This window comes from Budorcas taxicolor, chromosome 14 (assembly GCF_023091745.1).
Source record: "Budorcas taxicolor isolate Tak-1 chromosome 14, Takin1.1, whole genome shotgun sequence".
Lineage (NCBI taxonomy): Eukaryota > Metazoa > Chordata > Mammalia > Artiodactyla > Bovidae > Budorcas > Budorcas taxicolor.
The window spans coordinates 88,814,587-88,841,351 of record NC_068923.1 but is presented as its reverse complement, the minus strand read 5'-3'; the positions used below and the strand labels follow the sequence as shown (position 1 = coordinate 88,841,351).

Below are 26,765 nucleotides of genomic sequence, written 5' to 3'. Positions count from 1 at the left end.
CATTATTATTTACACTGTCTCCACTAGAATCTACGGAGAATCTAAAATTTGCATGAAGGTTTAAGGATTTACTTAACCTTTGTTAGAATGTGTGCTAAGTTGGTTCAGTTGTGACTCTTTGCGACCCTATGGATGGTAGCCCACCAGGCTCCTCTGTCCATGGGATTCCCCAGGCAAGAATGCTGGAGTGGGTTGCTGTGCCCTCCTCCAGGGGATCTTCCCGACCCAGGAATCGAACTCACAACTCTTACTACTCCTGCACTGGCAGGCAGGTTCTTTACCACCTGTGCCACCTGGGGAGCCCTTTATTAGCACAGTCCATGCCATTTAAGGCTTAGTCATATGTCTATCAAATTGTATTTTTCAGAGAACTCATGGTACATTATATTCTTTGAAGTTTTTGTTACATTTATTTTTATTTATTTATATATACCTTATATATTTATTATATATATTTATAAAATACCATTATATTTATCTTTAAGAAAAAATTGTCTTACTGTTTGTCAGGGAAAAATTTGTCTTACTGTTTGCCAGGACTTTGCTGCAGAGAAGACTAGGGCCAAAATGAGTTTTGTTTCTTATAGGAGACGCTTCCTCTTTTGGCTGGGTGCTAAAATAATCGTTTACCTTTGAAACAGCAACGTCTAGCTGGTAACCTAGTACATCTAAAATGTCTGGTCTCTTTGTGGATCGTGAACTATGCTTTCTCTTTCCCGTTCTGGGTCATGGTATTTAGTTCTTCAGATTCAAGTCTTTGTATGAGAAAAATGTTCTTGTATTATATATTCGAGCATTCCCCCCTCCCCACCACCCCTACCCTACCAATGTTACTATTTCCTTCTTCAGGAGTAGTTTTCACATGTAGTGTCTCCTGTCTTCATTTATCACTTTCATCTTTTTTTTTTTTTCTCTATTGATGTTAACTTCTATCTTCTGGAACCATATTTTCTTAATACTCTATTGACAGTTTTGCTATTTCTAATGTGGATTTTGTTTTAATTATTTTTTCTTTCCTTTCCTGAATATAACCTGTTCATTTGTAATTTATTTCTATCGTTTTATTTATATTTAATGCCTTATAGGTCATTTTTCTTCCATCAAGGGTTTGTGTGTGTGTGTGTGTGTGTGGTGGGACTTTCTTCCCATTTCCTGCTTATTACATCTTTTAATGCATATTATTTTTCATTTGATAGGTTAAGTGTTTTTCACAATTTCTCTTCGAGTATGTTATGCCTAGGTATCAGTATTATTGAATGATGGTTATTTTTTTGAAGGTGGATTACTTGCAAGAAAAATGAATGAACGAGGGCAGCAGACTGGTGGAATTTTCTTGCATGTTACCTGTGAGCACTTTCTCATCACCTCTGTTCTGTACTCTTCCCTAAATTGTATGTCTCTAATTAGTGCTGTCATAATTCAGCTGTTATAATTCTGCCAAGCTTTCTTGGTAGAGATTTCTCTATTTCTCTTTAATGACTGAGATCAGCTGCTTCCGTGATGGTCATTTAACATTTGCCCTCTGTTTTACCATTACAACAACCTGACTCTTAAAAAGAGTGTAAGTACAGGTGGAATCCTTGTTCAGCCCTACATTTCATATATATCATGGGCTTAGTGCTCTTGAGAGTGTCCAGTCTCGAGAACCTGCCATTCCAGGTAAGAGTTCATCGGTTGTATCCTCCAGGACCGTACAGTCTTCCCCTGGAGAATGCTGCTTGTTTCCTCAAACAAGAGAAGTATGCATATGCTTGCTTCTTTTAAGGTTCATTGACATCACATCATTTGGCTGATATTCTTCAAATTTCGTAGTAAGGAGATGTGCTTAATCCTCAGTTTAATGAAGTTGGAAATATTTCCTCCTTTATACACTTTTTTACTTAGTGAGCTGTTTGTCATGGTGAATAGCTTTTTATGCCAAAAATGACATTTCCATGATCTTCAATCTCATGTAGAAAAGAAGGTAAAATGATTCATGTGCAATACCCTACAAGGGGCAGAGTTGTTTCATTTGTTCATCTATTAGCTTTTGGTGGGTATTCTTTGCCATGTTCTTTTAAAACTTTATATTCATCAGCTATTCCTGCCTTCATTGGTTTTCTTTATTTTCCTTGCATACAACTGACCTTTGTCTGACATATAGAACAATGTTCTAATTTTCCATTATAATTTAAAACAAACAATATTTATTTAAATTCAAGCATTGTGATAAGTTCTAGAGTTTCATATATGAGTGAATAATGGATCCTACCTTTAGGGGACAGTGATAAATTGAAATAAACATTAAATACAATTGAAAAAATCATAACAAAGGATGATGCTTGCTCCACTACAATTATTTTCAGGTTTAGTAAAACTGCTTTTTTTTTAGTGATGAGAAGGTTAAATGTCACAGACAAGTTAACTTTTGGGGTGGATCTAAAGTTTTTATTTTTTTTTTAAGTTGGGAAAGAACCAAAGAGAATATTATAATGAAAGGACTAAATATGTTCATGGAGTAGATAGAAAATGTATAGAAAATGTGTAGAAAATGTGTTATTGAAACATGGGTAGCAAGGGAGATGAACATGGTGGTGGTGTTTAATGAAGTTCAATGAGGTTAATTTATGATTTAAAAAGGCATTGTATTCCATGCAAAGTTATGTGACCACCACTGGAATTTTCTTTTCTTCCCTTTTTTGTGGTCACACTGTGTGGCATATGGGATCTTAGCTCCCCCACCAGGGATCAAACCCACACCCAGTGGAAATGTGGAGTCTTAACCACTGACTGCCAGGGAAGTCCCTACCATCGGAATTTTAGAAAGTACTGTGATACTAGCATGAAGGATGGGTTGGAACAGAAGAGACTGGAGTCAGGGAGACTAGAGAGATTATTGCAATAAGACAGATGCGACGCTAAGAGGGATCCTGACGTGTGGCCTGCATGGCAGTGGCGCTTCTTCACAGCGGCCCTACTTGGCGGCTACACCATTAGGATTGGAGAAGACGTGTTTGAAAGATACTTTAGAGTGCATTTCAAAAGAGGCAGAATTGATGGGTTTCATAACACATTGGCCCTGAAAGGGAAACAAAAGAATAGGATCCCAAGGTTGGCGATAGAGTTATGGAAAATAACAGGATTTTCTTAACCCAGGTGGAGGATTCAGGAAGAGGATCAGGCTTTTGGGGGAAAGAAGTATGAGAGGAATTATCATTGAAGTCTTTGCTATCTTGAGTTTGATTTTCTTGGATGACATTCACATGAATATCAGCAGAGTGAAGCTTAGAATTCTGGGCTAGAGAGTTTGGTGTGAGGATCTGAAGCGTATGTGTGACAGTGGGGATGTGAGTGCTGAGAAGGTCATGCAAGGAGAGGGTCTAAACTGAGAAGAGAAGACAGGGACCCTGAGAATGGATTGGTGGACAGCATGCTCAGAGGGGGAAGATGCGAGTTAGTTCAGTTCAGTTCAGTCGCTCAGTTGTGTCCGACTCTTTGCGACCCCATGAATCGCAGCAGGCCAGGCCTCCCTGTCCATCACCAACTCCCAGAGTTCACTCAGACTCACGTCCATCGAGTCTGTGATGCCATCCAGCCATCTCATCCTCGGTCGTCCCCTTCTCCTGCCCCCAATCCCTCCCAGCATCAGAGTCTTTTCCAGTGAGTCAGCTGTTCGCATGAGGTGGCCAAAGTACTGGAGTTTCAGCTTTAGAATCATTCCTTCCAAAAAACACCCAGGGCAGATCTCCTTGAGAATGGACTGGTTGGATATCTTTACAGTCCAAGGGACTCTCAAGAATCTTCTCCAACACCACAGTTCAAAAGCATCAATTCTTCGGCGCTCAGCCTTCTTCACAGTCCAACTCTCACATCCATACATGACCACTGGAACAACCATAGCCTTGACTAGACGGACCTTTGTTGGCAAAGTAATGTCTCTGCTTTTCAATATGCTGTCTAGGTTGGTCATAACTTTTCTTCCAAGGAGTAAGCGTCTTTTAATTTCATGGCTGCAGTCACCATCTGCAATGATTTTGGAGCCCCAAAAAATAAAGTCTGACACTGTTTCCACTGTTTCCCCATCTATTTCCGAACATGAAGTGATGGGACCAGATGCCATGATTTTCGTTTTGTGAATGTTGAGCTTTAAGCCAACTTTTTCACTCTCCTCTTTCACTTTCATCAAGAGGCGTTTTAGTTTCTCTTCACTTTCTGCCATAAGGGTGGTGTCATCTGCATATCTGAGGTTATTGATATTTCTCCCTGCAATCTTGATTCCAGCTTGTAGGGCAGCCTAATAAGGAAGAGGCAAGCTAGGAAGGCATGTTGTCACAGAGGTCTCACAGGCAGAAACTTCACCAGACTTCAAATGTCAAATGGGTTAGTAAGATGAAGACTGAAAAGAAGTTACTGGGCTAGAAACTACAGGATTTCCTATAATTTTTTAAAAATACAATTTTTAACAAATAATGAAGGTGAAAGATAAATTTTAGTGAGTGGAAAAGCAAATGTGAGTTGAGGTCATAAAGATGTAGATGATTGCATTCATCAAGATATAAACAGAAGCTGTGTAAATAATTTGTTGTATAACATTCTCCTCATTTTCCCCTCTTCAGTTAATACATGTTTATTTTAATGTCTTAACTGTTCAGACAAGGAGTAGGAACAACAAGGCCTGCTTGTATAATTGTCCATGTTGTTATGTCAACTTTTATTTTTAGAAGCCCTTCATTGGGCACTATTTCTTTGCCTTTTGATGGTTTATTTAATTGAAAAATTTCAAGTGCCTATGTTTATTGAATGTTATTGGAAGAAGAATTAACTTTGGGATTTTAGAAAACAGCAAAGTTGAAGAGAGAAGAATAAACACAATATTAACCATTGACATAGTGAAAGGTTGCTGCTATGAGCCACGAACAATGCCCAGATTCATGGCCTCCAGAGGAAACGAATTCAATCTGAGGCTTGATCACTTAGAGCTTTTCATGTAGCAAAGTTTTATTAAAGTATAAAAGAGATAGTGAAAACTTCTGACATAGACATTAGAAGGAGACAGTTTTTAGCAAGGAGTTGTATACCTATTAGCAAGCTGCTAATTAGAGAAAGGAAACATCTCAAAACGGAGAGAGTTGCACCAGTCCCCTCTCCCACAACAGGCATTATGAGACAGCAATGGCACAGGGTGAGTCATCCCGGGCCATAAAACAATGGACATGAACCTTGAAGAAAGGCAGATTTCCAAGCAAATGCATAGTCCATCAACATATCCTAAGAAAGACATTTCCATGAGAAAAACTGCATTGGTTAGCTCAGGGTTTGTGATGAAGTTAAGTTCAGGTGGAACCAGGTGTCACCATGACAACACAGAAAAAAGAAACCTCCTTTAATTTTGCGTAGAGAAGGAAAAAAAAAATCCGCCACTTGCAGTTTATTCCCTCCTGTCCCTGGGGGGCCTCTGGCCTGCCTGCCCAGGCTGTTAACACTCTGAATAGGTATGTTTCAGTTCAGTTCAGTCCAGTTCAGCTGCTCAGTCCTTTGCGACCCCATGCACCGCAGCATGTCAAGCCTCCCTGTCCATCACCAACTCCTGGAGTCACCCAAAGTCATGTCCATTGAGTCGGTGATGCCATCCAACCATCTCATCCTCTGTCGTCCCCTTCTCCTCCTGCATTTATTAGCTATTATTACAGAAATTTAGGCTTATTTATTAATAGAAACATAGAACTAGATCAACTATCCAAGCACACACAGAGAATTAGTTACACTTGTAGCCTCTGATGGAAATTTTCCTTTCTCCTACCCTACTCCTTGTTCTGTACCTTGCTATGCTAGAATTCACTCCTACGTATTAGTATGAGACTTGCTATTCTTACTAAAAGTTTATTGATAATGTTTCTGTTACTACTGGTACTTAACCATTTGTACTCTGAATACTGTATTAAGCAAATTTCTACTTATCACTGGATTCATCATTAGAGTATGGTACAGGTAATTACTTTGAAGCAGTCTGTTTCGTAGGCTTCCCAGGTGTTGCTACTGGTAAAGAACACGCTTGTCAATGCAGAAGATATGTGCAACACAGGTTTGATCTGTGGGTTGGGAAGATCCCCCGGAGAAGCCAATGGCAACCCATTCCAGTATTCTTGCCTGGAGAATCTGACTGACAGAGGAGCCTGGCAGGCTATGGCCCACAGAGTTGCAGAGTCAGATGCGACTGAAGTGACTTGGCATGCATGCGTACTCTGACATTTTCGCATCGTATTCTCACATTTTCTCTTTGGCTCCACTGTCCATCTCCTTTATCTTGCCCTATAAGCCACTAAGATGAGTCTAGTCTCATAGTAAATAGTGGTTATGCATTTACAATATTGTTAAGGCTTCACTTATTCCACCACTTCCTCTTTGCTTTATGCAAAGGATATTTATCTGTTATATTTTTAAGGGAAAGCTTGTTGGAGAAAAATAATTTAGTCTTCAGTTCAGTTCTGTTCAGTTGCTTAGTCGTGATTCTTTGCGAGCCCATGGACTGCAGCACGCCAGGCCTCCCTGTCCATCACCAACTCCCGAAGTTTACCCAAACTCATGTCCATTGAGTCAGTGGTGCCATCCAACCATCTCATCTTCTATTGTCCCCTTCTTCTCCCACCTTCAATCTTTCCTATCATCAAGGTCTTTTCAAATGAGTCAGTTCTTTGCATCAGATGGTCAAAGTATTGGAGTTTCAGCTTCAACATCAGTCCTTCCAAAGAATATTCAGGACTGATTTCCTTTAGGATGAACTGGTTGGATCTCCTTGCAGTCCAAGGGACTCTCAAGAGTCTTCTCCAACACCACAGTTCAAAAGCAGCAATTCTTGGCACTCAGCCTTCTTGAGGGTCCAACTCTCACATCCATACATGACTACTGGAAAAACCATAGCCTTGACTACATAGACCTTTGTTGGCAAAGTAATATGTCTGCTTTTTAATATGCTGTCTAGGTTGGTCACAACTTTTCTTCCAAGGAATAAGCGTCTTTTAATTTCATGGTTGCAGTCACCATCTGCAGTGATTTTGGAACCCAGAAAAACAGAGTCTGCCACTGTTTCTTTCCCCGTCTATTTCCCATGAAGTGATGGGACCAGATGCCATGATCTTCATTTTCTGAATGTTGAGCTCTAAGCCAACTTTTTCACTCTCCTCTTTCACTTTCTTCAAGAGGCTTTTTAATTCTTCACTTTCTGCCATAAGGGTGGTGTCATCTTCATATCTGAAGTTATTGATATTTCTCCCAGCATGTGCTTCATCCAGCCCAGTGTTTCTCATGATGTACTCTGCATGTAAGTTAAATAAGCAAGGTGACAATATACAGCCTTGACCTCCTTCTTTCCCTATTTGGAACCAGTCTGTTGTTCCATGTCCAGTTCTAACCGTTGCTTCCTGACCTGCACACAGATTTCTCAAGAGGCAGGTCAGGTGGTCTGGAATTCCCCTCTCCTTAAGAATTTTCCACAGTATTTATTGTGATCCACACAGTCAAAGGCTTTGGCATAGTCAATAACCCAGAAGTAGATGTTTTCTGGAACACTCTTGCTTTTTTGATGATACAGCAGATGTTGGCAATTTGATCTCTGGTTCCTCTGCCTTCTAAAACCGGTTTGAACATCTGGAAGTTCACGGTTAACATAACGTTGAATTTAGTCTTATTACTCACAAAACGTATCTTTATGTTTTAACATATCTTTATAACACCCATCACAAACAAACAATTCACCATACTGCACAAATATGAAAATATATATCTACCGCTGAAGTAATATTAAGACATGTAAGAGATCATCAATGTGTCACTCAGATAAAACACTGGATTTTTCTTTTATTTCAATAATATATAATGGGCCATACACACACACACACACACACATACATATATATATAATATGTATATATATATATATATATATATATATATATATATATATGGGCCATATGTATGGGCCGTATTAAAGATGATATTGGCTTCCCTGGTGGCTCAGATGGTAAAGAATCTGCCGGCAATGCAGGAGACATGGGTTCAATCCCTGGGTCAGGAAGATGCCCTGAAGAAGGGAATGGCTACCCACTCTAGTATTGTTGCCTGGAGAATTCCATGGACAGAGGAGCCTGGTGGGCTACAGTCCATGGGAGAGCCAAGAGTCGGACAAGATGGAGCAAGTTTAGTTTTTCAATTTAATAATATACAGTGAACTTTTTATATAATTAAAGATATGCTCAGTTGCTAAGTTGTATCTGACTCTGCAACCCCAGGGACTGTAGCCCAGCCCACCAGGCTCCTCTGTACATGGAATTTTCCAGGCAAGAATACTGGAGTGGGTTGCCATTTCCTTCACCACAGTAAAGATATAGATAAAGATAATTGTTTTTAATTTCACCATGAATTTCAAGTTTAAAATTCTTTATAACCATTCATTTATATCAGCCACTAATCTCTTTTCAAACTTACTCTTCTCAAAATCCTTTATTTTTATCCCCAATATAGGGTTAAGCCTCTTCTACTTTTGCTTAAATCTCAGATAAGACATATTTATGAAGAGAAAAAAGACTGGAAAATAATATAAGCTTAGTCCTCTTTATACTGTCTAAGCCTTATCCTTCTATTAAATTTCATCACCAGAAATGCTCACCTTTATAATTTATGGTAAAGTCTTTTGCTTTTTTCCTTTTTAATGAAACTGCAGGAAAGACAAGATCTAAAATATTGTTTAGTGGCCTTTATGTAAAACCTCTGTGACAAATAAATACCTCTTGGGAATGAGGCTTCCCTCATAGTTCAGTCAGTAAAGAATCTGCCTGCAATGCAGGAGACAGGGGTTGGATTCCTGGGCCGGGAAGATCCCCTGGAGAAGGAAAAAGCAATCCACTCCAGTACTCTTGCCTGGAGAATCCCATGGACAGAGGAGCCTGGCAGGCTATGGTCCCTGGTGTCAAAACAGGCAGACACAACTTAGTGACTAAAACACCAGTATATTGCTCAGTGGTTTTTATGTGAAACCTTTGTGACCAAAACCTCTTGGAAATGAGGATCAGTGGAGACGTTTTTGGTGAATTGTAAAGTATCCTTCTAGGCTGCGAGTACTATCTAGCCTAGTCTACGTTTTTTAGTTCACTTGGCTGTGCCAAGCCCTGTGCAAAATTGGACCTTCAGATGCTACAGCTTTCCTCAGGCAAGGTGAACTTTCAATTTTTCTATTCTTTACTGGCAATTCATAGTCTGATAATACCTGTCCTATGGATTTTATATTTTTGCTTTACCTGAAAGATGAATATATTTACTTTTTCAAAGCCCCTTTCAAGGTCAGAATTTCTCAAACCTTGTCCTTTTCCCAGATCTCTATGGCACCATCCACTTTTTATGTCCACACCAGTCCCCAGGGCTATTTCTGACCCTGTTCTTAAACTCAGTTAGGAAGATGGACTAAATCAATACTTCGTGTTAAGTCTTTTTTTTAACTCATGTATATAAATCTACTATAAAATTTTATATAATATCCTATAATAGAAATATTACTATACTGAAAGCATTTTGATAGAATTTGTCATTTGATTCATTTAAAATAGTCATTCCATATAATGCTAAAATGCAATTCATTAATTTTTCCTTAAGCTTTAACTGAGTAATTTAAGTAAGAAGATACCTAAAATGTACAATTAGAATTTTCAGATTTATTAAATGGTGATGATTTATGTGGTAGGCAGCAGCCAGTTTTTTGTTTAAATTTTACTAATCTCAGTTTTGCATTTAGAAAGTGTTTATCTGTTGTTGATTCATTTTTAGGTCACAAAAGGCTTAAAACATCTTTGAAATTTATGATTCTGTAATCTGGCATTAAAGCAGATACATTTATTGAAATGCGACCAATGAATACATTTTGACAAAGGGTTAGAAATGCATTAGGCCACTGATTTTCTCAGTACCTGATCACCAAGGGAAGGACTAATGTGCACCTCAGTATTTACTACTGCTTTCCATTCTACATTTCCAACAGTATGCATTCTCCTGGGATGTGGAGAGGACCTGTTATGTGAGTGCCCATCTTTGTAATAACGGTTGTCATCAATATTCTATCTTCCTTTTCATCTCCTCTGAAAGATGTCAGTTCTTTCTGGCACTGAAGGGGAATGACAATTAGTTTGCTTCTTGGCTATGATTACTATCTTTCTGCTTGTAAGGGAGTGTGTGTGATTTGCTTACACTTGAACTTTAGAAGGAATTGCAAACTGAATGCAGATCCTGGAAGATGATCTGTAGAGCTCTGATGAGGAGTTCACCAATGGTCGGGCCCTGCATAGGAACGAACAAAAATGACTAATATTTCAGAGATAGACAGGGTGATAAAGAGGGAGAGGGAGACCTCAAGAAAGCTCTTCTTTGAAGTTTCAGGTCTGAAGTTCTGGAACCACTTCACGTTTGAAAGGCATAGGATAAAGATTCTGAAAGGCTTGCTTCCAGAGAAGTGATATGATATAAACATTCCATTTACTGGAATTAAAGACATAAAATATGCCAGACTAAATCTGACATACATGAAAAACATGAAATTCTTTCCTCTTTTTAATCACCCTATGCAATTCTTCTTGTGTATCAAATAAAGTCTGGTAATACCTCATTTTCATAGTCACTGAATAACTTTACTATGATGAATGGTTGCAATTAAACTCTGTTTGCAAATTTGGTTAATAAGGTTGCAGAAACTTACATTTTTAATTGATTTTTTTTACTTTTGCAGACTTGCAAAAATCTAGGAACATTGATTATGGTGAGTTGAATGCATTATGCCACATGAGAGGAAAACAACACAGGTAGGTTATCATGCCTTTCTTTTCCTGTCACTCAAATGAATATGAATATGTTTGTTCCATGGATAACGTAGAGTAATAAACCATTGCTGACTCTCAGAGGTACCTGATTTACCACACAGATAAAAATATCTGAAAACCTGGAGGTTATTTCTCCAGACTGAAGGGGCAGACTATATATGTCACATTTTAAGGAAACAATTTAGTGTGAAGCACGCATAACTCATCCCTAGCTGGACCCTTTCTAGTACTCAAAAAGTAGTCATAAGAGAAAAAAGCTTCAAATGGTCGAAAACACAAATCCTGCGTGAAATAGGCACTTTAGCAGTGCCTAGGAGATGCCTAGTTGAAATATATTCAACAGAAAGAACTAAAAAAATATTGGTTTAAAGCTCAGGATACCTAAGATATGTGATACTTGAAGATGCAATTTTTTAAAGATCTATTTTCTTGTCAACTCCTTTTCCCAAGTTGGATTTTTGAAATTATAAAACTAGCTAGTTTCTTTCCTATCCATCAGCGTCTATCTATCCTCCTGCTTTTCTTTACTGGGACAGGCCCTTGCCTCATCTTAAGTCATATCTGCTTAATCACTTCAGATTATTTACATCTCCTCTTAACCACTTCAAATTATTTACATCTTCATTGATGTAAATTATTTACATAATTATCTACAAATTATTACATAATTATTTACAAGTTATTTACAAATTATTTACCTCTTCACTGATGTAAAGTATTTACATAATTATTTACAAATTATCACATGGTTTTTTATAAATTATTTACATCTTGCATCTCTCTACTCCTCCTTTCTTGGAGAAAGAGAGGAGGCTATGCTTTTTTTCTTTTTTTAAAATTTTTCCAAAGCTTACATTTTTTACTATGCCTTCCTGTCCGTTTTGTACACATGGCATGTTTTGCCATAGGGTAAAGAATTAAATAAACTTACTATGGAGTCAGGCAAGTCGCCTGGTTTTAATCCTGGCTCAGCCACTTCCCAGCTGTGTGGCCTTGGACTGGTTACATAATTTCTTTTTACCTCAGTTTTCTCATTAGTAAAATGGGGTAACAGTCTTATCCATTTCAAAGAACTATTAGGATGATTAAATGAGCTAATGTATATGTAAAGAGTATCTGGTACATGGTAAGAGCTATATAAGTATTTTTATTATTGTTTAAAAAAGCTCACCCAGGCTTTTGACTGTTGAATTTATATGTGGCTCCCCTTAGCCCTTTTATTTTTTCCACATGAAAGATTTTATGTGAGGCTTTTGGAGCAGAACGCTTCCTTTACCCTTATTTTCCTTTTGCTTTCTAGGCCAGATATTTTATTTTAAAATTTATTTCTAGATTCTACCTCCTTACCCTTGAGGAACCATAATAAGAGAGATTAAATCATGTAGATCTGGGTCTGCCAAACAATCCATTCTACTAAAACTTTGCCAGCCTTCATCTTCCTGGCTTGAGAACCCTCGCAGGCAGTGTTGCCTCATCAGACAGTCACCGGGTCCGGGTGCAGTCTGGCGGTCCTGCCTTCCTCCCCTCTATGTAGTCCCCTGTTTTCTGTGCCTTCTGTTAGACACTGTCTGTGTGTGCTCACTTAGTCATGTCTCTTTGTGGCCTTTTGTACTGTAGCCCACTAGGCTCCTCTGACCAAAGGATGTTCCAGCCAGCGATACTGGAGCGGGTTGTCATTCCCTCCTCCAGGCGATCTTGCCAACCTAGGGACCTGAACTTGCCTCTCCTGCAGATTCTTGACCTCTGAGCCATCAGGGAAGCCCCTCTCTTTCACACTAGCTCCCCTGAATTTATTGGATGTTTTCCTTTTGTAAACACCATGGGCCTGGAAAGGGGCACATTTTAGGGGGACTATGTATAGGTTTTGGCTCATTCTTTTAGAAAACATTTTGCTGTTGCTGTTCACTCACTAAGTTGTGTCTGACTCTCTGTGACCCCATGGACTACAGCACGTGGGCTCCTCTGTCCTCCAGTATCTCCTGGTCTTTGCTCAAATTCATGTCCACTGATTCGGTGATGCTGTCTAAGCATTTCATCCTTCTGCCACCCTCTTCTCCTTTTGCCTCAGTCCTTCCCAGCATCAGGGTCTTTCCAGTGAGGTGGCTCTTCCCATCAGGTGGCCAAAGTATTGGAGCTTCAGCTTTCGCAGCAGCCCTTCCAATGAATATTCAGGGCTGAGTTCCTTTAAGACTGACTGTTTTGATCTCCTTGCAATCCAAGCAAGGGACTCTCAAGGGTCTTCTCCAACACCACAGTTTGAAAGCATCAATTCTTTGGTGTTCAGCTTTCTTTACGGCTTAACTCTCACATCTGCTTGTGACTACTGGGAAAATCATAGCTTTGACTGTACAGACCTTTGTCAGCAACATGATGTCTGCTTCTTAATACACTGTCTAGGTTTGTCATAGCTTTCCTTCCAAGGATCAAGCGTCTTTTAATTTCATGGCTGCAGTCACCTTCACAAAATTAGATATGGAAATGGGTATTTAAAATGAGAAAATAAACTACAACAAATTAATGAAGACTTGGCATTCAGGTTTCTTTTCCCTCATGAGACTTCTTAAGGCGATTTATCCAAAATGCATACATAGAAATTACTTAAGTCTTTCAGAGAGATTTAAGGAAAACTTGCTCTTTCATATTTATTTCATATGTATTATATGTTTAAAATGACCAATGAAATATACTTTTTCCCTGTAATATAAACAGAAAGGCTGAGAATTAACTGACCCCAAGGATTAAATATTTTTTTACACGTAAACTATGAAAGATCATAGTTTTTGGAGTCTACTGTTTTCTGGTTGCAGTGGAAGGGTATAGAGGCTTCTCATTGCGGTGGCTTCTCTTGCTTCAGACATGCACTCCAGGTTGCATGGGCTTCATTCAGTAGCTGTGACTCCCAGGCTTCAGAACACAAGCTCAAAAGTTGTGGTGCATGGCTTAGCTGCTCTGCAGCATGTGGGATCCTCCTGGATCAGGGTTCAAACTTTTCTCTCCTGCATTGGCAGGCAAATTCTTTACCACTGAGCCACTAGGGAAGCTCAGCTCTTTGTTTGATATTATACCATATATGTAATGTTATACCATACATGTGCATATATATCTTAGGTTGGCCAAAGGGTAGATTTGTTTTTTCTGTCAGATGACTCTAGTACTGCTTGTTCTTTTTTACTTCCTTTGAAATAATTTTGTGAGACTGTAACGTGACAGCTGTCATGTTCAGTTCAGTTCAGTTCCGTTGCTCAGTTGTGGCCGACTCTTTGTGACCCCATGAATCTCAGCACGCCAGGCCTCCCTGTGCATCATCAACTCCCAGAGTTCACTCACACTCATGTCCATTGAGTCGGTGATGCCATCCAGCCATCTCATCCTCTGTCGTCCCCTTCTCCTCCTGCCCCCAATCCCTCCCAGCAACAGAGTCTTTTCCAATGAGTCAACTCTTCGCATGAGGTGGCTGCTTTAGCATCATTCCTTCCAAAGAACACCCAGGGCTGATCTCCTTTAGAATGGACTGGTTGGATCTCCCTGCAGTCCAAAGGAATCTCAAGAGTCTTCTCCAACACCACAGTTCAAAAGCAACAATTCTTCGGCACTCAGCCTTCTTCACAGTCCAAATCTCACATCCATACATGACTACTGGAAAAACCATAGCCTTCATTAGATGGATCTTTGTTGGCAAAGTAATGTCTCTGCTTTTCAATATGTCATTTAGGTTGGCCATAACTTTCCTTACAAGGAGTAAGCGTCTTTTAATTTCATGGCTGCAATCACCATCTGCAGTGACTTTAGAGCCCCCCCAAAATAAAGTCGGCCACTGTTTCCACTGTTTCCCCATCTATTTTCCATGAAGTGATGGCACCAGATGCCATGATATTAGTTTTCTGAATGTTGAGCTTTAAGCCAACTTTTTCACTCTCGTCTTTCACTTTCAACAATAGGCTTTTTAGTTCCTCTTCACTTTCTGCCATAAGAGTGGTATCATCAGCATATCTGAGGTTATTTATATTTCTCACAGCAGTCTTGATTCCAGCTTGTGCTTCCTCCAGCCCAGCGTTTCTCAAGATGTACTCTGCATATAAGTTAAATAAGCAGGGTGACAATATACAGCCTTGACGTACTCCTTTTCCTATTTGGAACCAGTCTGTTGTTCCACGTCCAGTTCTAACTGTTGCTTCCTGACCCGCACATAGGTTTCTCAAGAGGCAGGTCAGGTGATCTGGCATTCCCATCTCTTTCAGAATTTTCCACAGTTTATTATGATCCTCACAGTCAAAGGCTTTGGCATAGTCAATCAAGCAGAAATAGGTGTTTTTTTCTGGAACTCTCTTGCTTTTTCCATGATCCAGCAGATGTTGGCAATTTGATCTCTGGTTCCTCTGCCTTTTCTAAAACCAGCTTGAACATCAGGAAGTTCATGGTTCACGTATTGCTGAAACTTGGCTTGGAGAATTTCGAGCATTACTTTACTAGCGTGTGAGATGAGTGCAATTGTGCATTAGTTTGAGCATTCTTTGGCATTGCCTTTCTTCAGGATTGGAATGAAAACTGACTTTTTCCAGTCCTGCGGGCACTGTTGAGTTTTCAAAATTTGCTGGCATATTGAGTGCAGCACTTCCACAGCATCATCTTTCAGGATTTGAAATAGCTCAACTGGGATTCTAACACCTCCACTAGCTTTGTTTGTAGTGATACTTTCTAAGGCCATTTCACTTCACATTCCAGGAAGTCTGGCTCTAGGTGAATGATCACACCATCGTGATTATCTGGGTCATGAAAATCTTTTTTGTACAGTTTTTCTGTGTATTCTTGCCACCTCTTCTTAATATCTTCTTCTTCTGTTAGGTCCCTGCCATTTCTGTCCTTTATCGAACCCATCTTTGCATGAAATGTTCCCTTGGTATCTCTAATTTTCTTGAAGAGATCTCTAGTCTTTCCCATCCTGTTGTTTTCTTCTATTTCTCTGCATTGATCGCTGAGGAAGGCTTTCTTATTTCTCCTTGCTATTCTTTGGAACTCTGCATTCAAATGCTTATATCTTTTCTTTTCTCCTTTGCTTTTCATGTCTTTTCTTTTCACAGCTATTTGTAAGGCCTCCTCAGACAGCCATTTTGCTCTTTTGCACTTCTTTTCCATGGGGATGGTTTTGATCCTTGTCTCTTGTACAATGTCACAAACCTCATTCCATAGTTCCTCAGCACTCTATCAGATCTAGTCCCTTAAATCTGTTTCTCACTTCCACTGTATAATCATAAGGGATTTGATTTAGGTCTTACCTGAATGGTCTAGTGGTTTTCACTTCTTTCTTCAATTTAAGTCTGAATTTCGCAATAAAGACTTCATGATCTGAGCCACAGTCAGCTCCTGGTCTTGCTGACTGTATAGAGCTTGTCCATCTTTGGCTGAAAAGAATATAATCAATCTGATTTCAGTGTTGACCATCTGGTGATGTCCATATGAAGAGTCTTCTCTTGTGTTGTTGGAAGAGGGTGTTTGCTATGACTAGTGCGTTCTCTTGGCAAAACTCTATTAGCCTTTACCCTGCTTTATTACATACTCCAAGGCCAAATTTGCCTAGTACTCCAGGTGTTTCTTGACTTCCTACTTTTGCATTCCAGTCCCCTATAATGAAAAGGACATTTTTTTTTGGTGTTAGTCCTATTAGTGTGCATTTAAAAAAGAAACATCCAAATTGGTGAATTTTTGTGTTCAGTTCAGTTCAGTTTAGTCTCTGTCTTGTCTGACTCTTTGCAGTCCTATGAATCTCAGCACACCAGGCCTCCCTGTCCATTACCAACTCCTGGAGTTTACCCAAACTCATGTCCATCAAGTTGGTGATGCCATTCAGCCATCTCATCCTCTGTCATTCCCTTCTCCTCCTGTCCCCACTCCCTCCCAGCATCAGGGTCTTTTCCAGTGAGTCAACTGTTCACATCAGGTGGCCAAAATAATTTTTGTGTAGCCATTTTAATATTGAAGGTGGAAGAAAAAATGTAATATTTTCAGCATATTATGCTTTATTATTTCAAGAAAAGTAAAAACACAACTGAAACACACACACAAAAATTTGTACAGTGTATATAGACTCTGTTGTGACTGATCAAATGTGTCAAAAGTGGTTTGCAAAGTTTCACATTGAAGATTTCTCGATGGACGATGATCCATGATTGAGTAGACAAGTTGAAGTTGATAGAGATCAAATCAAGACATTAATTGAGAATCAAGCATTGGAAGTCTGCACCAGCTTGGTTATGTTAATCGCTTTGATGTTTGAATTCCACATAAGTTAAACGAAAAAACCTTGGCCATATTTCCACATGAGATTCCTTACTTAAACGTAGCAAAAATGTTCTGTTTTAAAGACAGATTGTGGTAGGCAATGAAAAGTGGATAATAGACAATAACGTTGAATGGAAGAGATCATGGGGTAAGTGAAATGAACCACCACCAACTACACCAAAGTCTGGTCTGCATCCAAAGCAGGTGATGCGTATATGGTCGGACTGGAAAGGAGTCCTCTATTTATGAGCTCCTTCTGGAAAACCGAAAGTTTAATTACCATAAGTACTGCTCCCAATTAGACCAACTGAAAGCTGCATCTGATGAAAATCATCCAGAATTAGTTAACAGAAAATGCACAATCTTCCATCAGGAGAACATAAGACTGCATGTTTCTTTAATGACCAGGCAAAAACTGTTACAGTTTGGTTGGGAAGTTCTGATTCATTGCCTGTATTCATTAGACATTTCAACTTTGTATTCCATTCGTTTTGGTCTTTACAACATTCCCATAATGGAAAAAATATCAATTTCCTGGAAGACTGTAAAAAGCACCTGCAACCGTTCTTTGTTCAAAGAGGTAAAAAGTTTGGGGAAGATGGAATCATGAAGTTTCTTGGAAAATAGCAGATGGTATTGGAATAAAACACTGATCACAGGATTAAATAAAGTTCTTGGTGAAAATGAGAAATGTATGTTTTACTTAAATATCAAAGGAATATTTTTGCCAACCCAATACACACACACACACATATGTACATATGTGTATTCACTGTCTTTGGATAGCTGTCTTTCCTCCCAGTCCTTCCTGTGGCCCAGGGTGTGAAGAGGAAAAAGGGAGGCTGCTACTCCTTACCCTTTACCATATACCTCAACCATGGGCTCAATTCCTGCTGTTAAAGCTGCTCCTGTCTACTGTTTAAGTGCATGTGAGTTCTTCTCTGTCCTTCTCACTGAGAATCACACACACACACACACACACACACATGCAGCATGCACATGTGCTCAGTAGCTCCAGTTGTGGCTGAATCTGCGACCCCATGGACTATAGACCCCAAGGTTCCTCTGTCCATGGGATTTTCCAGGCAAGAATACCCAAGTAGGTTGCCATGCCCTCCTCCAGGGGATCTTCCCAACCCAGGGATCAAACCTCATCTCCTGCGTATCCTGCATTGCAGAAGACATGGAGACGCTAGTTCAATCTTGCCTGAGAAATCTCATGGACAGAGGAGTCTGGCAGGCTATAGTGCATGGAGTCACAAAAGTTGGACATGACGGAGCAATGAAACAATATACATATATCCAGAACAGAGCCATTTCTCACCACTTCTACTAAAACCATCTTGGTCCAGAGCACCAATGCTCTTGCCTGGATTACTGCAATAGCCTATTGATTGGTTTTCTTACTCCACCCCTTGCCCATTTACAGTCTGTAAGTTGGCACAGTAGCCAGGGTAATATTGTTAAAATGTACATCAGAACATTGTTTGCTCAAAATATTCTAATGCCTTCCATGTCACTCAAGGTAGAAGCTAGGATGTTCACGGTGGCCTGCAGGGTCCTACATGATCTCATCCCACTGCGTCTCTAACCGCTTCTTCTGGACAAGGCCCTTCTGTTTCTCTCGCTCTAGCCACAGTTACCTCCGTGAGCCATTCCTGCCGCATCATGTACGCTCCTGCCCCAGGGCCTCTGCGTCATGCTTTGTATCTGGGATGCTCTTTCTTCAGATGTTTACTCTGCTTTATCCCTCACTCCCCTCAGTGTAACAGGGAAGGACAAAATCTGACTCCATGCTGGATTGGTTTCTTTAACCTCTGCTTTCCATTTCTTTCATTAATATAATCACTAAAAGGACTCTGTCTATAGCTGTAAGCATACACAATGGTCTGCCTTGGGGAACCCTGCCTGTCTACCTGAATGTGAAATAAAAGTGCCTTTGTTCAGCTCACAGGGAGTCACCTTGCCCCTGTGAATGGCTTCAGGAGAATTAACACATCCACTCCCTGAGGCTGGCTAAACCAGAATATATTTTGCCAGACTTATGGCCTTTTTACTTTATTTCCTCACGTCATTCCCCTTGCTATTCTATAAAATAAACTAGCATTCAGACCCCAATAAAGTGGTACTCTAGGACTCTAGTTAGCGATCTTCTTGGATGCCTGACTTTCTGAATAAAGTTGCTCTTCCTTGTCGCAGCACCTAGTCTCTTGATTATTGGCCTGTTGTGCAGTGAGCAGACCAAGCTTGCACTTGGTTACATCAGGCTTTCTGTGACCAGCCTATATGAAATAGATACTCTTAGCACATATTATCCTCTGAGTGTTCCTTTCATTTCTTAATAGCATATCTGGCATATAGTTATACAGTTATTTTTGTTTCCTCTCTCTACATTGAAAACTTCATAAGGAAAAAATTCATTTTATTTCTGATGTATTCTCAGTGATTAGAATAGTATCTGACATATTATTGGTACACTTTAAATATTTGTTGAATAATCTCCTTTATCTGGCATGATTGGTTTTCTATAATCTGAATAAATCAATATATTCTTCTTACTACCTGTTGATTACTCCTGAGTGAGTATCCCCTAAAGTCCCAAACCTTTTTATGAACTCCTTTCCCTTGATACTCTTATTAATCTCCCCTAAAGAATCTACCTGCAATGCAGGAGACCTGGGTTTGATTCCTGGGTCGGGAAGACCCCCTGGAGAAGGAAAAGGCAACCCACTTCAGTATTCTTGCCTGGAGAATCCCATGGACAGAGGAGCCTGGTGGGCCACGGTCCACGGTGTCACAACAGTCGGACACGACTTAGTGACTAAAACACACACGCACGCCATACCAACTTTAATTTTATTTATCCGTCAAAGTCCAGATTGTCTCCCATCAAATGTCATTGTTTTTAATTTTCCTACACATTTGTTTCAGAAAAGCTGTAACCTGGGAGTCTGAATGATTGCCTTCTAGCTCTTGTTCTGCCACTAAGTGTGATGGAGGTATTTGTAATATCAGTTACATTCTCAGGGTTCAGCGTTCTCATTTGCAAAAGGAATGACATAAATTTGATCTGACAGAAAAAATTTTAGCCATATTACTGTATAAAGCTGAAGCTATATTTTTATCCACACTTTTATCTTAGTGAATGATAAAATTATCTACACAGCTGTCCAAGCCAGAAACTGTTATATCATAGACTCATATCTCCTCTGCATTTGATAAATAAATTGTAATCACATTACTAATGAGAGCTTTTATAATGGGATGCTTTCGACATCTCTAGTTTTGTCTCCCAGTGACTCTTCCTTTCCTCCCAGTGATGACATGACTGGTGGCTTCTTCACTACACCTGCACAATATTGTTGAGGGTCTTGTACTTTTTACTCATATTGATGTCTCAGTCTGAATTACCATCTTCCCATTCATCCCCAACTTCCAATAAATAGGTGAACTAATCTTCATAGCCAACCTAAAATCTTCTCCAAAAGAGTATTCTTCTCCATTTCCACTTGACTCTGTAATACTTTCTATCAGAGCACTCCTGATAATTTATTATGCATTTGTTTAATTCATTGTTTAATTGTTAATAATTAATTGTTTAATTAATTATGCATTGTTTAATTATCTTTTTCTCTATTATAATAGAGACAGCTCCTTGAAGCCTATATTTATTAGATTAGGGTAACTGCCAGTATAGATTTATAAGGGAAATAGATTGAAGGGGCTAGATCTGATAGACAGAGTGCCTGATGAGCTATGGATGGAGGTTCGTGACATTGTACAGGAGACAGGGAGCAAGACCATTGCAAAGAAAACGAAATGCAAAAAAAGAAAAATGGCTGGCTGAGGAGGCCTTACAAATACCTGTGAAAAGAAGAGAAATGAAAAGCAAAGGAGGAAAGGAAAGATATACCCATTTCAATGCAGAATTCCAAAAATTGCAAGGAGAGATAAGAAAGCCTTCCTCAGTGATCAGTGAGAAAAATAGAGGGAAACAATGGAATGGGAAAGACTAGAATCTCCTCAAGAAAATTAGAGATACCAAGGGAACATTCCATGCAAAGATGGGCTCGATAAAAGACGGAAATGGTAGGGTCCTAACAGAAGCAGAAGATATTAAGAAGAGGCGGTAAGAATACCAGAAGAACTGTACAAAAAAGATCTTCATGACATAGATAAACACGATGGTGTGATCATTCACCTAGAGACAGACATCCTGGAATATAAAGTCAAGTGGGTGTTAGGAAGCATCACTACAAACAAAGCTAGTGGAGGTGATGGAATTCCAGTTGAACTATTTCCAATCCTGAAAGGTGATGCTGTGAAAGTGCTGCACTCAATATGCCAGCAAATTTGGAATACTCAGCAGTGGCCACAGGACTGGAAAAGGTCAGTTTTCATTCCAATCCCAAAGAAAGGCAATGCCAAAGAATGTTCAAACTACCACACAATTGCACTCATCTCACATGCTAGAAAAGTAATGCTCAAAATTCTCCAAGCCAGGCTTCAACAGTATGTGAACTGTGAACTTCCAGGTGTTTAAACTGGAATTAGAAAAGGCAGAGGAACCAGAGATCAAATGGCCAACATCCGTTGGATCATCAAAAAAGGTGAGAGAGTTCCAGAAAAACATCTACTTCACTTTATTGACTGCAAAGCCTATGAGTGTGTGGATCACAATAAACTGTGGAAAATTCTGAAAGAGATGGGAATACCAGACCACCTGACTTGCCTTTTCTTACATCAGAAAGCGATGAAAAACTAAGGAGCCTCTTGATGCAGGTAAAAGAGGAGAGCGAAAATGTTGGCTTAAAGCTCAACATTCAGAAAACTAAGATCATGGCATCTGGTCCCATCACCTTATGGCAAATAGATGGGAAACAATGGAAACAGTGACAGACTTTATTTTTGGGGGGACGGGGAATCTGAAATCACTGCAGATGGTGACTACATGAAATTAAAAGATGCTTGCTCCTTGGAAGAAAAGCTATACCCAACCTAGACAGCATATTAAAAAGCAGAGACATTACTTTGCCAACAAGGTCTGTCTAGTAAAAGTTATGGCTTTTCCAGTGGTCATGTATGGTTGTGAGAGTTGGACTATAAAGAAAGCTGAGTGCTGAAGAATTGATTCTTTTGAACTGTGGTGTTGAAGAAGACTCTTGAGAGTCCCTTGGACTGCAAGGAGATTCAATAAGTCCATCCTAAAGGAAATTAGTCCTGAATTTTCACTGGAAGGACTGATGCTGAAGCTGCAACTCCAGTACTTTGGCCACCTGATGCAAAGAGCTGACTCATTTGAAAAGACCCTGGTGCTGGGAAGATTGAAGGTGGGAGGAGAAGGGGATGACAGAGTGTGAGATGGTTGGATGGCATCACTGACACAATGGACATGGGTTTGGGTAGACTCCAGGAGTTTGTGATAGACAGGGAGGCCTGGTGTGCTGCAGTCTATGGGGTCACAATGAGTTGGACACAACTGAGCAACTGAACTGAATTGAACTGAACATGTGTGATCTGATATCTCCTTGAGGTTTTGATTTGCATTTCCCTGATAATTAGTGGTGTTAAAGATATTTTAGTCTGTTGATGGAAATCTGTATTTCTCTTTGGAAAAATGCCTGTTCAGATCCTCAGCTCATTCTTAAATCAGATTGTTTTTGTTGTTATTGAGTTGTATGAGTTCTCTATATAGTTATATATATATATACACACATGTCCTTTATATATGGCACAGTGGTAGAGTCCACCTGCCAGTGCAGGAGACATGGGTTCGATTCCTGAGTTAAGAAGATTCCCCTGGAGGAGGAAATGGCAACCTGCTTCAGCATTCTTGATCCCATGGACAGAGGAGCCTGGTGGACTCCTGGTGGACTACATCCATAGTGTTGCAAATAATTTGACATGTCAGAACCAGAGCATGCATCTTTATAAGTGCAACTATACATGTAGCTGATTCCCTATGAAAGGGATTTGAAAACTGGACGAACAAATTCTCCACAACAAAGAGGAAGATATCAAGATGGGTAGAAGAAACAAAGATACAACTTTGCCAATCAAAAGTCACATCCCTCACCCTTAGATTCTGCACAGAAGAGACAAGTCCCCCCAAACATCTGGTCTTGAGGATCAACAGGGAATAGTAAGTGAAGTGAAGTCGCTCAGTCGTGTCCGACTCTCTGCGACCCCATGGACTGCAGTACCAGGCTCCTCCGTCTGTAGGATTTTCCAGGCAAGAGTACTGGAGTGGGGTGCCATTTCCTTCTCCAGGGGATCTTCCCAACCCAGGGATCGAACCCAGGTCTCCCTCATTGTAGGCAGATGCTTAACCATCTGAGCCAGCAGGGGTTCTGATAGTAAAATAGAGAATAGTAAAACCACTCTTAAAAGCCACACACACAGCCTCACTCAAACCCACTTGACCCAAAACTAATTCAAGACATCAGATTGAACAATGTGTGGACCACAGGTGAAGTGGTCCTTCACCACTTACTAGTCTATGTTTCTCTCACAAGGCTGAGTGAGGGTAATCCTGTCTGCTGATGATTGGGTTTGTATTTCTGTTTTGTTTGTTGTTTGGATGAGGTGTCCTGCACAGGGTGCTATTGGTGGTTGGGTGATGCTGGGTCTTGTGTTCAAGTGGTTTTGCTTGTGTGAGTTCTCACTGTTTGATACCCCCTAGGGTTAGTTCTCTGGTCGTCTAGGGTCTTGGAATCAGTGCCCCCAATCCAGGGGCTCTGGGCTTGATCTCTGGTCAGGAACAAAGATTCCACAAGTGGTCTGTTATGGCATTAAGTGAGATTAAAACAAATACCCCAAAATGAGAAACCAAAGATGAACCCCAGACCAACGGCAGTTACAAAATCAGGCAAATAATAATTAAAATAATGGAATATACACATATACATATACACCCATAAGCAAAATCAAAACAGTCCAACAAAAACGAAGTACATTAGATTGACCTGGCAAACAAAGGATACTAAAAATTATGTTTACCAGTTAAGAACAAAATTCCCTAAAGCACAAACTGGAAAACAAAACTAAACCACGGTGCCAACTGTGAAATAAACCAATGAAAACAAAACTAACCAATATTTTGAGAGGAAAGGAAAGAAAGAATAGATAGGCAAAGTTAAATAGAGGTAGATAAACAAAATTTATATAAAGATTAACTGCAAGGGAAAAAAGAACAGTTGGAAAAGCAAACAAAGGAATAAATGTAGAAATAATAGGTTTAAAAATTAAAATTAAAAAAAGGGAAAAAAAAATTCTACAGGACTTCTAAAGCCCAATGTAGAGGCCGAGGTTTATAACAACAATAAAAGATGTGGTTAAAAAAAACTCAGAAGCTTGATTAGATTTCATAGTGCCAGTAAAATCAACAACTATGACAGAGGGGGGAAAAAAGAAAAAAAATCCAAAAGAAACTACAGAACAAGTCAAAACAGAAGAATAATCAATGTTTTTCTGGAGTCACTGCTGTCAGCTCTTTCTCTCGCTGGGAGTCACAGTCCACCTCACCTGCCTAGGATGGCCTCCAACACTGTGCTGGTCTCTGGACCTGCTGTGGGGGCAGCCCAGGTTCTAATCTGGTTCTGCTCCCGTGTGTTCTTGCCTCTAATGTCCACCGCTCTCAGAACTAGTGCGTTTTCTTCTGTGGGGGCTCTCAATTTCCTTTTATATATTCCATAGACAGAGTCTGCCTAGTTGATCATGTGGATTTAATCTGCAGCTTGTACAGCTGGTGGGGAGGTTTTGGGTCTTCTTCCTTACCTATACTACCCCTGGGTTTCAACTATGGTTTTTTTTCCGCCTTTTATTTCTTCATGTGGGTCATCTACCGGGGTTTGCTCCTGCGGCTGTCCTGGAGGACTTGGGTCTGCACCAGTGAGGGCCAGGTGTGGAGGTGGTGCAGCTGCTTGGGTCACAGGGGTTCTGGCAGCACCAGGGGAGTTGGCGGCCAGGGCAGCAGGAAATATAGCATTCTAGAAAGATACGGCAACCAGTATTGGCCAATGCACTCCAGTGTTCTTGCCTGGAGAACCACCCCCCCCCACCCCCCCACCCCCCGACAGAGAAGCCTGGCAGGCCAGGGTCCACAGGATCACGAAGAATTGGACACAACCAAGCGACTCCGCGTGCACAGATGCAAGACGTTTTCACCCGTGGCAGCTCTGCCCCAGTGAGGGCTGAGCGTGAAGGTGGAGCAGCTGCTGGGATCGCGGGGACCCTGGTGGCGCCAAGTGTGCAGGGACACGGACTGTCTCCGTCGCAGGAGTTATGGCCTGCTGCTGCTGCTGCTAAGTCGCTTCCGTCGTGTCCGACTCTGTGCGACCCCATAAACTGCAGCCCACTAGGCTCCCCCGTCCCTGGGATTCTCCAGGCAAAAAACAGGTAACCCACTGGAGTGGGTTACCATTTCCTTCTCCAATGCATGAAACTGAAAAGTGAAAGTGAAGTCGCTCGTTCGTGCCCGACTCTTCGCGACCCCATGGACTTGCAGCCCACCAAGCTCCTCCATCCATGGGATTTTCCAGGCAAGAGTACTGGAGTGCGGTGCCATCCCCTTCTCCGAGTTATGGCCCTACCAGAGCCTCTTTTGGAACCTCTTGTAGCTGGCGATCAGAAGGCCTTTTTGGGCGGTCTTTTTCCCTAGCTCTGCCTGTTCAGGCACTTAGAGGGCTCCCTCGCCTGGGGTCCTTCTCTGTTCAGTGCATCAGGCACATAGAGGGGCCCCCCAGCCTGGCATCCTACTCTGTAGATCGGTGCGTCAGGCACTTAAAGGGGCACCCTGTGTGGGGTCCTACTCTGTAGTGAATCAGGCCTTTGATGGGCCAGCCTCTTTATCCTCAGCTGCCAATGCTGGCAGTGTGGGAAGAGAGAGGCTATGGTGATGGCTCCACCCCGTATGCATGACTCAGCAGTATCGCCTTGCTTCTTTGGCTGCCTGGCGTTCCTCCACAGGCATTTCCCATCACAATCTCCTTCCTTAGATACCCTCAACCTGTCTCTCCAAAGTCAACAGCAGCCCTCACCGTGGGGTTGCTCCACAATCCCTAAACTCCGGCTTGCAGCCGCTGCACCTTCTAGGGGACCTGCGTCTCTGTCTGGGGTATGTTTGGCTGCGGTAAGGACTGTCTGATTCTCATTCCATGTAGGCGGCCACAGATCAGCTGTTTCACTCTCAGCCTCAGGTGTTTCTCTGATTCTGACAATTGCCCTGATGTGAAGATCGGACCCCTGCTTCAGTTCCCCCACCCACCAAGGGCAGGCCCAGTCCTGCTAACACTCCTGTTTTTTCCCCTAATTCCTTCATCCAACCCGGTTCTGCATGGTTCTATACATTCTTTTCCGCTGGTCAGGCACTCCTGTTGGCTCTCAGCTCGTGTTCTGCATGCACTTCTGTGTCTGAAGGTGTATTCCTGATGTATCTGTGGGGAGGGATGTACTGCAGGTCCGCCTGCTCCTCCGTTATCTTCTCCCCTCCCACTTACTAAGCTTCAATCATCTGTTAAAGAGGTAGGGGCCAATTAGAATACCTCCGGGAGCTGAGAGACTTGCACCAGGGCGTGCCAAGTGTCACTAATATCTTAGATGGAGATTTGCAAAATGGTTTCTACTAGTATTGGTATTAGCAAGGTAGCCTGTGAT

At 40.9% G+C, this 26,765-nt stretch overlaps 1 protein-coding gene across 1 annotated transcript in view; it reads left to right on the top strand.

Annotated features, from left to right (window-relative positions):
- CNBD1 (cyclic nucleotide binding domain containing 1) overlaps positions 1–26,765 on the top strand; it is a 490,840-nt gene that overhangs the window by 12,235 nt on the left and 451,840 nt on the right. Inside the window, exons 2-3 of the mRNA XM_052651586.1 lie at positions 10,745–10,817; positions 25,574–25,579. Of these exons, the coding sequence (XP_052507546.1) occupies positions 10,745–10,817; positions 25,574–25,579 (79 nt within the window). The remainder of the gene's footprint in view (positions 1–10,744; positions 10,818–25,573; positions 25,580–26,765) is intronic.